At 33.1% G+C, this 14,513-nt stretch overlaps 1 protein-coding gene across 2 annotated transcripts in view; it reads left to right on the top strand.

Annotated features, from left to right (window-relative positions):
- LOC127858366 (zeta-crystallin-like) overlaps positions 1 to 14,152 on the top strand; it is a 306,504-nt gene extending 292,352 nt beyond the window's left edge. For both annotated transcript variants that reach the window (XM_052395436.1, XM_052395435.1), the window contains exons 2-9: positions 4,997 to 5,113; positions 5,822 to 5,974; positions 6,395 to 6,555; positions 7,547 to 7,604; positions 8,477 to 8,626; positions 10,798 to 10,899; positions 11,742 to 11,837; positions 13,303 to 14,152. In XM_052395436.1, coding sequence (XP_052251396.1) covers positions 5,006 to 5,113; positions 5,822 to 5,974; positions 6,395 to 6,555; positions 7,547 to 7,604; positions 8,477 to 8,626; positions 10,798 to 10,899; positions 11,742 to 11,837; positions 13,303 to 13,464 — 990 coding nt within the window. In that variant the 5' untranslated portion in view covers positions 4,997 to 5,005 and the 3' untranslated portion in view covers positions 13,465 to 14,152. The remainder of the gene's footprint in view (positions 1 to 4,996; positions 5,114 to 5,821; positions 5,975 to 6,394; positions 6,556 to 7,546; positions 7,605 to 8,476; positions 8,627 to 10,797; positions 10,900 to 11,741; positions 11,838 to 13,302) is intronic.
- Positions 14,153 to 14,513: the final 361 nt, after the last annotated feature.

The raw sequence follows: 14,513 nt of genomic DNA on the forward strand, positions 1-14,513 counted from the left end.
CTTTTGGGATTTTCCCGCGCAGGTTCGATTCCTGCCGACATCGCATACTTTTTGCGACGCGTTTTATTTCTTTTCTAACGTAATTTGATTTAATATAGCACATAAGCTATGTTTATTGTTAAATATGTTGAAAATTGTAGGCACATCCTTCAATTTTAAAATTAAAACAACGTTATGGCTATAATAATACCAAAATATAAAACTAACAAAATGACAACACTCTCGCTTAACGCAACGTTCAGAAGCACGCGCACTTAACAAAATTATTGCAACTAATGCAAGCTGTAATTAATATGTGACTACTTGCTATACAACCAGTATCATGCGAAAATTAATCTTATTTAATTGTGGTTCCCTCTTTGAATTTATGTTGCCTGTCGACTTTTAGAATAATGTGTCAGTAAGAAATGTATTGCTTGCTCTACAACCAGCATCATGCGAAAATGGATCTTATTTAATTGTAAATCCCTCTTTGAACTTAAGTTGTCAGTCGACTTTTAGAATAATGTGTCAGTAATAAATGTTTTTCTTCAGTTTCACATGTTTTTTTAAGAAAATTTAGTGAAAGATGCAAATGTGTCTTATTTATTTTTTTCTGTGTCTTCAATGTATCTTATTTATATGTGACTGCGTGCTTATTTTTTTTTCAAGAAATGAAAGATGCAAATGTGTCTTATTTTAATTTTATCCATGTCTTAAATGTGGCTTATTTATATAAGATAAAATGATATACTGCCAGTGTCATGCAAAAAAGGATCTAATTTCTTAATATCCACATTCACGCTTTGTTCTTTATTAGCACCGTCTTTAATTAGGCTATCTATTAAAAGTACAGATTACTGTGAACTTAATAATTGTGCAACGGTGATGTTGATCCATTATCGTTGTTAATTTAAAATGTAGACAACAAGTTAGCAATTAATGAAATCAGTTATTTTGGAAGTAAATCTAATTTTTTCTGTACAGTAGCCAGGTGGATGTGTATTGAGCGGATAAGATAGGGATCACCACAACAAGTTTCTAATACACAGTATAGACTTCCCCTATTATTATTAATTACCTGATTGGAATAAATAAAGTGTTAAAGATCATTTCATGTGAAAAGCAGGATTTCTGACATAATTTCAATCGTTTTGCTTTTATACACAATTTCATGGAACAATGAATATATTGGCGCGATGGAACACAATTTATAAATCAAGCTGACAGTATAGTATCATTTTTTAATTATGTGTAATTTAATTCGCATCTCTCCCTTAACTCGTTCAATGACACGTGAACTTATATCAATTATAAAACATCACGTGCATCATTAAATATATTTTTTTTAATTATGAAAACATATATGTTCTACATGGTTTTGTTTAGTTTTTTTTCTCAACCAGAGAGACATTATAAAACATTGTTATATATAAAGCGCTTTACTTTTCTACATTACATAAAGATATATCGATTTTTTTGTTAAGTGTACGTGCTTGACATATTTATAAAAAGGCAGTGTTTATTTTTGTAATAAAATCGAAAATTGACATTTAATTCGATGCAATCCACATTGTTTAGCGGCCAAGCGCAGTATTCCGCTCTCGGCGGCCGATGGTGTATTGCAATATATACAATGAAAAGCTGGGTTTCTGACATAATTTCAATCGTTTTGTTGACGCGGAAGTGCTTTTTGGTGGCCAAGAATACTATTGTTCCCTTTATTTAAACCTAAATCAGTATTTTTTTACACTTGAAGGTTTGTACAGCGGAGATTTCGGTACCGGCGCGGGTTTATGTGCTTGTTAAGAATTACCGAAATCCCCGCTAAGAGGCAACATATTATCCTGATTTATGCTTTGATTAAACATTGATAACTAAATTGCAAAAGTGTATAGCATATTGTAAATAAGGTAGTACGATATCATTTGTATCATCAGATTTGTTTGGAAAATACTTTCTGAAGACTTATTATTACTATGTCATGTTATATTTACATATACTTTTGTGTAACCAATGTTTTAAATGTACATTTTACCTTTTTTACATTCGTTTACACATTTTTCACATTAATAAACTATTTAATAATGGAAAAAATATTCTGATAAGAGTGTTTAAATGATTAACACTAATATGATTGTGTACAAATCAACATTAATGCAAAGCCAAAACCCAAACATAATGACATATAGACCCTTTAAGGCGTAATATGGGGGATTGGCGTAAACATGGGTGATTTCGGCTCTGGGCGTACGAATGTAGCAGTACCGAAATCCCCGCTAATTATTTCCCAAAAGAAGTAACCGAATGGGAGATAATACATGTCACTGGTTGCTAATGAAAAAAAACACTATAATAATTTTGTTGACACTTGAAGGTTTGTACAGCAGGATTTCGGTACCGGCGCGCGTTTAAGTTCTAGTGTAGAATTTCCGAAATCCCCACTGAGAGGCAACGTAATGCTGTCAAGAGTGCTTAATAAAAATTAAAAATAATATCATTTTTTTGCACCTTAGCATTCATGTGAAGTCAAAAACCATTCATACCGATGACCTATTGACCCTTTAAGGCGTAAATATGGGGATTTCGGTACTAGGCGGGCGAATGTAGAATTACCGAAATCCCCTTTTCATCATCGCACATTAGTGTAACATAAATTTTAATACAAAATATGTAGGGAAACTCATATGATTCGCGTAATGTGAAAATGATTATTATGCTATAATTCGACCACGAAACTTGACGTGACTTAATACCGGACATTATGGAATGGAGCTACGCTTGCCGTATTTGACATAAGACCCATTTTCGCAAATTATCTTATCAATGCTTATATGAATTTGATTGCTATAATCTAATGCGTATTCGACACGGAATTATTGTCAATGTTTTTCATTTTGTCAATATTTATCATAGCAGGGGACATTGCTGACATCAATATGGATACTGTTTTCATTTTCTGTCGAGAAATGATATGACTTATTATCAAGATTATTTTATAGTACGGTAGCGTTCTCTTCACAAGTGAGATTTATTTGTACTGGTAAATTGCTCTTATACTCACCATTTGGACTCGACGATCGGCTCGAATAAAAATGTTAGTCGCTTAAAAGTACAAATTCATCATATTGAGCACGATTATTATTATTATTATTATTATTATTATTATTATTATTATTATTATTATTATTATTATTATTATTATAATTATTATTATTATATAGCTTTTAGAAACTTATACCTTAAAAAAAATCCCATTGGAAAAAAAATCCCATGGGAAAAAAAAATCCCATGGGACAAAAAAATCCCATGGGAAAAAAATCCCATGGGATTTTTTTATAATTTTAAAACATGATATAACGCGTTGAAATCGCGAGAAATGCTCATCATTTGTTAAAAGGTAGTGTTTCTGAAGGTTACATGAATAAATCTCTAAAAATCAGAAAAAAAATCCCATGGGATTTTTTTTTCCCATAAAAAATGGGATTTTTTTTCTATCAAAGTAAATTGAACGAAAATAAGCACAAATGCTTTAACAATGCTTAAAATCGATAACTAAGCACAAACGAACGTGTTTTATGTTTTTGAAAATCCCATGGGATTTTTTCTCCCATAAAAAAAGCTGGAGAAAAATCCCATGGGAGAAACCAAAATTCCCATGGGATAATGAAAAATCCCATGGGATATTACAAAAATCCCATGGGAACCCCAACTTTGCAAATAAAGTTCATAGTGAAGAAAACGCATTTAACAAGCAAAAATAACCAATTATTAATCACAAGTTAGACTTTTATCTTATACTTTATCACAAATAAGCAAACCTTCAAGAAAAAGGGTACTTAAGTTTGCGAAATTTCGGTTTCGCAAAGTTTTTCCGGTGGCCGTTAATTGTAGGGTCAAAGTGTGTTCAAATTGGACGAGACTGAACACAACGAACTGACATGTTTACATGTTGCTGCAGACGAAACTAATTACGATTAAGACTCTGATTTACATTTGATATGAATCTACTTTATGTATAAACTGTTTAAAAATTGCGTTACATATCTTAGATACTTCATGCACTTCTTCTCGATAAATGTATTAATATTTTCAATTGTAATTTTATTTGGCTTATCGCTATAATTAAATGCCAATTCACTGGGAAAAATACTATACATTCTTACTGATTTCATTGATGGAATACGCATCATGAAATATGCGTCACTGAACTACACCATATATTTTCATTACATATTGTACGTTTGTGGAGCAAAGTGCTTTTTCTTTTTTCAGGCCATTAAATAAAACTATGAAATATGTTATTACCACAAAGTGCAAGAGACAATGTTTTCATGTGCAATTATCCACACGTTAAGGAATTGTGTTCCATTGAACTTATTGATATTTCTTTCTTCATTGTAATGAACTCGAGGAATAAACCATTTGTACACATGTAAAGCGATTGAATGAAAGTGAACAAATGCTATGACTATGAAGTACAGATGTGCACAAAAAAATTCCAAACTGTGATCTACACGTTCTTGAGCTATGTTCCCTTTACATTAGCAATTAATTTCTGAGTTATGATTCTTTTAAATTAGAAAAAGGCATGTCTGATTTTACAAAGAAAATAACGGTGTGGGCTTTTAAGTCTTTTTTGTGAATACGCTATTATTACAGTTTGGCCTAATTCTGTTAAATGTCATTTTAGAAGTGTCTGGCATAGGGATTGTTTTCCTCCAAAACTATGATGCAAGATGCCTAATTTGACATCTGATGTCACTATAAATAACACAAATTATACATTTCTTCAGACACATGATCATTTACTATTATACTTTACATTAAAAAGCCATTTATATTAAATGTGGTTCATTAACAGCAAGTCACAAGCACCAGACTGTTAGGATTATCTTGTGCTTTGTAATAATGGTTTATTTGACTCGTTCAACATACTAATATTAATGACGATTGCATATTTCATAATACATGTAAAATGACCATCCTTTTAATATTGTTTGTTTACTTGGATCAGCCGAGAACAATGTCTGGACGTAAAGAGATGCGGGCAATCCGTGTTGCCAACTATGGTGGACCAGAGGTGTTACAGGTCGATCCCAAAGTTCCAGTACCAGTCCCTTCTGATACTCAGGTATACTTGTTATAACTGGCTGCAGAACCGGATTAAAGTATGTTCTAGAATAAAAGAACAAGCTGATGATTGAACATGACTTCTTTGACTTGAGAGAGAATAAATGTTATGGTTTCGTTAGGTGAAGCCAATATGTATAACTATATTTTGTCATATTTAGTTAGTAACAACCGTTCATTATATTACCAGTTTTCAGGCACAATTTATTGTATGATATACATTTTTTGTGAAGAAAATTGTATATGTGGCCCTATTTTTTTCTTTTTCGGAAATTCAAATCTTTACCTATAATTAACTACCGTATCAGAATTCCCCATTAATAATGTCAGAAACAAAATATTCGTCACAAATGACACACATTCTCAATTCAATGCTCCCCTATTTATTTGTTTTAGAATAAATCTCAACAATAAGTTCAACTCCATGTCAAGCGCTAAAGATTACACCTTAGCTATTATAATACATTATAAAAACACTGTATTCTACAATTAAATATCGTTGTGTACAAAACAACAACAACATAATTTAACAGAATTAGGCCAAACTGTAATAATTGATTAAAAAACACGACGCATTCTACTATAAGCATTGTATGGTACCAAAGCTTGTCTATGGGCATTTTTAGAATCATTTCGACATAACATCTATTTGAGATAGCTACAAGAGTACCTAGCAAATATGACATTTGAAGTTTTTGAAATCCAACAGGTATTGGTGGAAGTAAAAGCAGCGGGTGTGAATCCTGTAGACACGTATATTCGTAGCGGTTCTTTCGGAACAACAGGTCCGCTGCCATACACCCCGGGCGCAGATGCGGCTGGAATTGTGTCAAAGGTCGGGGCCAAAGTAACCAAGTTTAAGGTATGTGAGATGACATTATGCCCCTTCCTTAAAAGCTCTGTTTTATTTTAATTTTAATATTGTACATGTATATATATTTTATTAAAATAAACTCGCCTGATGGTTTTCAGTAAGTGTTATGATCAGTAAACGTGCAGTTAGGTCTTTCTGGTTACGAATTATCAGTCTGAGGGCATTAAAGGGAAGCAACTATTTAGTTCGTGATGCATAATCATATGTTTTATTTTCTTTTCAAAGGTTGGAAAGCTAGTGTTATTGTCTAGAAAACAGTGTATTGATCAAGGTTACGCCACCCAACATTAAAATGAAAAAGCCAGAAATTTAAATACTTAAATGAATGTCATGATGAATACGGGCCAAGTACAAAATGTTAATGCTATCTCCTTAATCGTCGTTGTATCTTCTTTCTGATTTTCACAGCCAGGGGATAAAGTGTATGTGATAAGGAATGTTTCCGGCGGGTATGCGGAATTCACGGTTGCTGAGGAGTCTAATGTTGGGAAATTACCGAGCCATCTGAGTTTTTCCCAGGGTGCCGGTCTTGGTATACCATGCTATTCGGCATCGCGGGCCTTCATAAAGTAAGAAAATGTGTCTATAAGTATGAGATCTGTCTTGGGAAAACTGTTCAAGAAAGGAAATTTGTTCAGATTTGTATAAAAGGTAAAGCGTGACCAAGCACTGGCTTATTAAGTTCTTACATTTTTATTTCTATTTACAAAGGACTTCCCTTAAACAGACAATACAATAAAGCGGAGAGTGTTTTTTACGAATAGCTGTGATAGAGGACTACACTTTGCGAGTTCTTATTGGTTTGATCTCAAGTTCAAAGCTTCTTGTATACTTTTCAATTAAAAATAACGGATCAACTCTTAACTAAGAATTGAGTGTATGAGATTGAACATTTACGAAGAAGCACTTTAAGTTCGGTCTCCAATTATACGGTTTATTATTAGAGACTATGTCATTTATTAAATGAAAATTGAAAAGATGAACATCTACACATAAAGGAGATACCAAGCTATAAAGCCATTTAATATGTCACATCAACAGTATTAATCGAAATATGAAATTTACGTAAATAATGCTGGTATTTACTGAAATGTAGAATATGTTACACCGTTAAACACGCCAATTGACCATTGTATTTTTTCTTTATTAATATACTTTAATAATTTATACAGAAAGTCAAATTCTAAGAGCAAGGACCGTCATTGTGCTCTACCATTTCTTCTCCAAATGTAAGGGTTGTCACAACGTGTGCAGTGGCGTAATAAATATCATGACTGTGGTGATACAATAATGCTCAATCATACAATGGCTCTATTATATAAAAGGTCATGTTATCGGCAATTCGGCTTATGCTGTTCTTGTCTTGTTTGCTGTATTTATAATTATCTATTTCAGATCGGAGAATTTAACCATTGTGTTGTATCTATTAACACTATACCTTTTTAATGTAACGATCATATTAACTGTAACTGCTTCCCTTAATACTCACATTTGAGTCTATTCGACACATCGTAATGCAATCATCCGTAGTTATCATTGTAATATTTGTTGTTTTTTTAGAGCGAAAGGTAAAGTGAAGCCAGGAAACACCGTGCTTGTTCATGGAGCAAGTGGAGCGGTAAGGCCAATCAACACTTTAAGTTTGTTCTTCCAAAGTGTCAAACTGCATCTCAATTTTTATTCAAGATATTTCAGTTATTTCTATGTTCCCCAGTCTATACTGGGGACATATTGTTTTTGCCCTGTCTGTGTGTTGGTTTGTTGGTTTGTTTGCGTCAAGCTTTAACATTTGAAATAATATTTGCAATATTGAAGATAGCAACTTGATATTTGGCATGCATGTGTATCTCATATAGCTGCACATTTTTAGTCGTGAAAGGTCAAGGTCATCCTTCAAGGTCAAATGTCAAATATATTGGGGGACATAGTGTTTCACAAACACATCTTGTTTTAACATTCATTTATGACGTTTAAAAAGGTTTTTTTATTAAAAGAGAAAGAACTATACCTCTGTATATCGCAAAGACATGGTTGTTCAAACACAAAGTTTATTTATTTAAATTTATTTTCTTATGACGTAATATTTAACCATTTTTTTTAAATAATTGATTGCATAACTGTAGATAAGATAAGGTTGGGACACATTATTTGTTGTTCACACATAACACTTGTTAAGTTTAGATTATAAATAGAATTTGGTTTAACATTTAATCTTAACGTCATAACTCATTGGGTGTGAATCCAAGTGAAAGCCCTGTAGGTTGTTTTATTCTCAAAAGTTTAAACAAGTAAATATTATTGCAATACAAACATGTTTAGTCATTTTTAAGTAGACACCTTTAGATTTCATTCAGATTAATTTGATCTTAAAACGTTAACGTTAGTTAGAAATTGTGTGAATATTATTCCAAAAGCACTGGACCTGATGCTCAAACAAGTGCCCAGGTAGTTGCGTCTTACAGAACTTGTTCAATTCTTTTGATGTTGTAGGTGGGTTTAGCATGTGTCCAGATAGGGAAGGCCAAAGGCCTAACTGTGCTTGGGACAGCAGGAACCAAAGAGGGGATGGACTTGGTTCTTAAGCACGGAGCAGCAAAGGCTTTCAACCATAAGGAACAGGGCTACATTGACAAAGTACTGGTAGGTCAGGCGATACCCATATCTTAATCATCGTAATCTTACTACTTGTCTATTGTCTTGTATATGATACACACAATATGTATATATATATATTATATATCATTATATTGTCTATAAGTTTACACAATAATGCTTGTTATGTAGTATTGCTTAGTTGTATTGTTTAAGTTTAGTCAAAGCATGCGTCTGGGATGAAATGGTTTATTTAGATTTGTAGATAGAGCTTCACATCTTTAAAACCATCTTCCCTTAAACCACTATTATCATGGCCTTTATATTTGGTATGCGAAATCAAAGTAAGTACATATTTCCACATGTCTAGAGGCCACAACATTGAAACTTTGTCGGAATTAGTATTGTTACAATATCGTGGCCGAGTTTGAATCTGGGTCAACAGTATGTGTGTCCAGGTATTTTTTTTAAGTGTTATAACTCTATAGAGTCCACATATATTACTCATTTGTGATGGAACTTTGTCAGAATACTTATCTTTTCAATGTTTATGCTAAATTTGCTCCTGAGTCAATGTCTAGACTGAATTGAAGTGTTGGTCATAGGCATAAAAATAGGTCACCCTTTCAGATCTTATACAGACCTATCAACTTATTTATAGAGGCAATGTTTAAGTCTCAATCTTTATGAAATTTAGTCAGAATCTTAGCCTTTACGATATATAGAATAACTTCTAATCTGGATAATTTACGTCCAAAACCTCGGTCACCAGGTAAAAACATGGAAATTTTCTTACCGTTCTCGAGGCAACATTTATAACACAATCTTAAAGAAACATACTCAAAATTAGTTATATTGGCACTATCTAAAATTATCTACCACCCCAAACCACAAAATAATTAATGACTTAATCTTGATAAAACTTGGCCAGTATGTGTACCTTGACATTTAATGGACTGAGCAAGAATCTGGTTCACGTACGTCCAAAAACTAGATCACCATATGAAATCTAATAAAAACCTGCACTAGCTGCAACAATTGTGACTTAAACTTTAAAATAATGATAAGAACGAGATTTTCTAAGCTGCATTAAAATCTAATGCGTGCAAAGACTATGTCAGCAAGTCACAATTTACAGTGTTAAAACGTGTAACCACTCAAGAGGCTACATTTATGACTCAATATTGATAAAACTTGGTCCTTCTGTGTATCTTGACAATACATGTGCCTAGTCCGCATCTGGGTCACATGCGTTCAAAAACTAGGTAATCGGGTCAAATCATAGGGAAACCTTGTTACCACTATATACAAAAACACAATTATGACACAATCTTGAGGAAACTTGGTCAGGATATTTATCCTGATATTGTTTAGGTTGTGTCAAAAAACTAGTTCATGAGGTTAAGTACAGATAAACCGTAGTACCACACTAGAGGCTACATTATCGACTCACTTGTGTTGAAACTTGATTAGAATGTATATCTTTACTACACCTAGGCAATTTTATGATTCCAGTTATTTAAATGTATAAACTAGGTCACCATATCAACTAAAAGAAAAAAATCTTGCTACTCGAGGGGCAACATTAATGACTAAAGTTTGAATTGTTTATTCAATTTATTATTTGGTCAGAATGTATATCGCTACAATAACGAGGCTTTGTTTGAATCTGGGTCTGGTGCGTCTAAAAACCAGGTAAAAACAAATGTTACCATTCTAATTTAGTCTTGTTGAAGCTTGGTTATATTATTTATATTTACAATATGATAACCATGTTTGAATTTTAGTCATGTTTGGTTTCAATAAACTAGATCCCCAATGTCAAGTCTTTAACATTGGTGTCCGTGAACTCAGATCCCCATGTTAAGTCTTCAACATCGGTGTCCGTGAACTCAGATCCCCATGTCATGTCTTCAACATTGGTGTCCGTGAACTCAGATCTCCATGTCAAGTCTTCAACATTGGTGTCTGTGAATTCAGATCCCCATGTCAAGTCTTCAACATTGGTGTCCGTGAATTCAGATGAGCGCTTAAGGATCATCATAACCCAGTTGTTTCATTTGTATCATCGTATTTTACGTCCTCATGCTATGCCGTTATTCTCTTTGATTGTGATAAAGTTATTACATGCAATGCATCATTACTGATTTAATTTTGATGCATTTTTAAAGTACATTATTGACTACAAAAAGCATGATATAGTGCTTGACCGTTTTCAGGAAGCCACCAATGGAACGGGACCAGATATCATCATAGAGATGTTGGCAAACGTGAATCTGGATACAGACATGAAGATAATCAACAAGGGAGGCATCATCGTGGTAGGTTGAATGTAGGAATAATGAGTTCAGCTTGTCTTTAATTAATGACCCATTGCCTATACAATACAGAACAAGACATACTACGCAATACTTGAAATAAAATAGTAATTTAAGCTGAGGTCATCTTTTTATAGTGCATGTTTATGAAACGTTAAGGTATTGAAAGTTTTTGCGGTTAAATAACAAAATATTTAGTCAGTTTTCAAGGAAAGCAAGTACTTGGTGCCTTTTAACCACGAATCAGGAATCAGTAGTCGGCGTCTTGAAACCAGGAAACAGTGCCTGGTATCTATGAACAAAGAACATCTCAGAAAAAACAAAGAAAAAAACAACATCCACATCTTGTAACGTTGCATCAGTACACTCATTAGTGACTGATCTGTTTTTACATATTTAATATGCTCCATGTATTTAACTGTTTTATAATGGTATTTGAATTTGTGCATGCATTTCAGTCATACCTTAGTATGCCCATTTACACGGCAATTTAATGTTATATAATTCAAGTAAACCGTTAAATACAATTTTTACGAATATGGTGTTGGCAGACTATTTGTTATGTCAAAATCAGATGTAAGCCAAGAAAGACAATACCACACATTTTGTTACAATTCACAACAATATGTATTAAAACTTTGTTTGGCTTCGCATGAATCAACTGTTCTTGTTTGATGATGCTTTGATCCTTTGTTTTATTTCATCGAATGACTATTGTGTATTGAATACATCAACCGTGTGATTCAGTTGCATACATTAACTTAAGTATAAGGGTATGCATTTATTGCGTCTTATTGAATTTTTCTTCTGCATTTTTATGCTATTTGTTTTTTGTTGCTTACTAGGTCGTTGGAAGTAGGGGCAATGTAGAGATCGCCCCACGTTTACTCATGTTTAAAGAGTCCATTGTCACTGGGTTTGCACTGTGGAATGCCCCACCAGTAAGTGCATAGCACAACTGTTACGATATCATGAAATATAATGTTCTAATGTACGGTTATTTAACGGTTTTATGTTCAAAACGGTGATGTTTGTGTACCAGTACTAGTTGACATACCATATTGGGCGAGATTATATGCAAGTAGTCCAATATGAGTATGCCAGCTGTTTGCAAGTACTTGTATATCACTGTTTTGTACTCGACTCGGCATTTTGCAGAACCTTTTAATCATATACTTACTCTATTTAAATTTACCGGAGATACACGTGCTCATGGTGAGCTATTGTGATCACCATTTGTCCGTCGTTCTTCGTCAGTCTGTAAACTGATTTAAAATACTTATACTGAACTTACTCGATGTTCAATGGTTTTTTTCGGAACACGCATGTTATAGGTTATGTTAGCATTCCTTTTATGTTCGAGAAACAAGGTCAAAGCAATTCATGAAAGTGTAGGAAATTGGGTTTATGGTGGTCTCTTCGACCCCTACGTTCTTTTTTCATTACACATAATACAAATATTCTCCTCCAAGACACGGAAAAACACTTTATTATATGTGATTGAAATTATTTCTTAACCCCATTCTTACTCTGATTCAAGTAGTGAAGTTATCAGTTATTGGAATAATTTGTACTTTTAGTACTAATATACTAGCTTTCTGAGGGGAAACATTAGAGCAAGTTTTATAACTGCGGTGTTATTAATGAAGCACATTTGAAAATAGCAAACATTCATAACAAACTTATTTGTGAAAACAATGAAAAGCATAACACTAAGTTAATATTTCCAATGCTAGTTTAACTTACGCAACGACTTGTACGATTAATGCCCACACATTTATTAATTACTGGTGTACCGAACCATATTACTTTTTAGTTGCACATGGCGAGATTTTGTGACCGCCTTTAGTCCGTAATGCATCATCAGACATCAGTATAGAGTCCGTCCACTTTTAATTCAAACTAAGTTTGGTCCGTTGTTAACGAAACTTTGCAAATACGTCCTGCATGAACACTCGGCAGAATAGCCGAGAGGGCTAATGCGTTTTTACTCCAGGACTCCGAGGGTCACTGGTTCGAGCCCCGGTGCGAGCTACATTTTGTCCCTTTTTTAATTTTATAGTTTATTTTTCACTGGAGCTTTTAAGATCAAATGTTTACATTTATCAAAATAAAGCATTTTATGACTAACTTCAAAATATGCCAAAATCTGTGAAAAGGCCCCTTTAAAGTTGTTATTATTTGTTTCTCAACAAAATCCTAAGGGTCAGCGTTTAATATTTGGTGTATAGTATTGGTATATAAAACAAGATCGTTGAACTTATACACGTGGGTTTGACACTGGCTACAACCCATTAAAAAGGTGAACGATTTAGGGCACCTTGACCCGCATGTTTATATTGCCACCGAAATCAAAACTGCACTATTATCATGTTGACCAAAATCTTTCCGTCACAATCTTTGCAGGAAGAAATAGTGGAAATGCATCAAGTGATATCAGAAGGACTTACGAAAGGCTGGCTCGTACCCAGCGTCCAAAAGGAGTATAAGCTTGAAGAAGCCCCGTTAGCACATGAAGAAATCATCAATAATACTGGAACAACGGGCAATAGGATACTTATTATGTAACTTTAAGCAATCGTGTTCAAAACTCTCAGTTGGGTTTTGCTTGTTCTTTCAAACACGTATTTGTTCAAATTATTTATTTAATACAATTTGTATTTTTTAATAGGAAATAAATGCTTAAAAAGTTACTTTATAGGATATACAATAGATTGCCTATATTATAGTTTCATATGATAAAGTTTAGGAACATACACTGTTACAACATCTAGTACATGGTAATTATAATAGTGTGCTCGTTACTGTATTTATGAATATGATACATTTGATCAAATTTAGCATAATTGTTAAACAAATCGACTAAAACTATTTGTTCCTAAGACGCTTTAAAAGTTCCTTATACAACACTGTTTAGTGGTTTGCATTAAGGCCCAATTTCACAGTCAAAAGTCAATAAGATATAATAACACAAATATTGGCTCTCGTATTTTCATAATTTTACAAACTTATTTATATCAATCTACATACTATTTATTTAGAGCATGAACGTAAAGTTGTGGTTAATTAAAATAGAGAAAATTATGTATATTTTGTGTTGTGTGTTTTTTTTAGTGTTCGTAGAGCATATTTCTATTGTTAATGTTTTAAAAGGTGCTATGCAGACATTGCAATTATTATATGTTAATTTGTATTTTAAACAACATGGTTGTGCTTTTAACTTGTTATGTGCTTATAATCAGAAAAGCAAATAAGTGCTTGTGTTGTTTTATTTAGTCCGAAGTATATCTTAACACGATGCAATACGAAACGGTAACAATATCACAATTTTGCCCCCAACACGAATTTCAAGCTTAAATATTTAAAACAAAATGCTAAAAGAACACCAAGCCGTGTTCGTTCTATTAATGTGCAATTTTATATGATCATTTCGATTGGTGCTATTACATGTATACTGGGTAAGCATTATAGTATGATTGCCATGGAAATAAGTGTTCATAAACAACAAATCACAAAGTATATTTTTATTATAACTAAATATTTATATTTGTATACGGACGTAGTATACGTGCCCCAGCAGCCGGCATTGTGGCATACCACATTTGTAAAATCTGATT

The sequence above is a fragment of the Dreissena polymorpha genome, chromosome 14 (genome assembly GCF_020536995.1).
Source record: "Dreissena polymorpha isolate Duluth1 chromosome 14, UMN_Dpol_1.0, whole genome shotgun sequence".
In the NCBI taxonomy this organism is placed as follows: Eukaryota; Metazoa; Mollusca; class Bivalvia; order Myida; family Dreissenidae; genus Dreissena; species Dreissena polymorpha.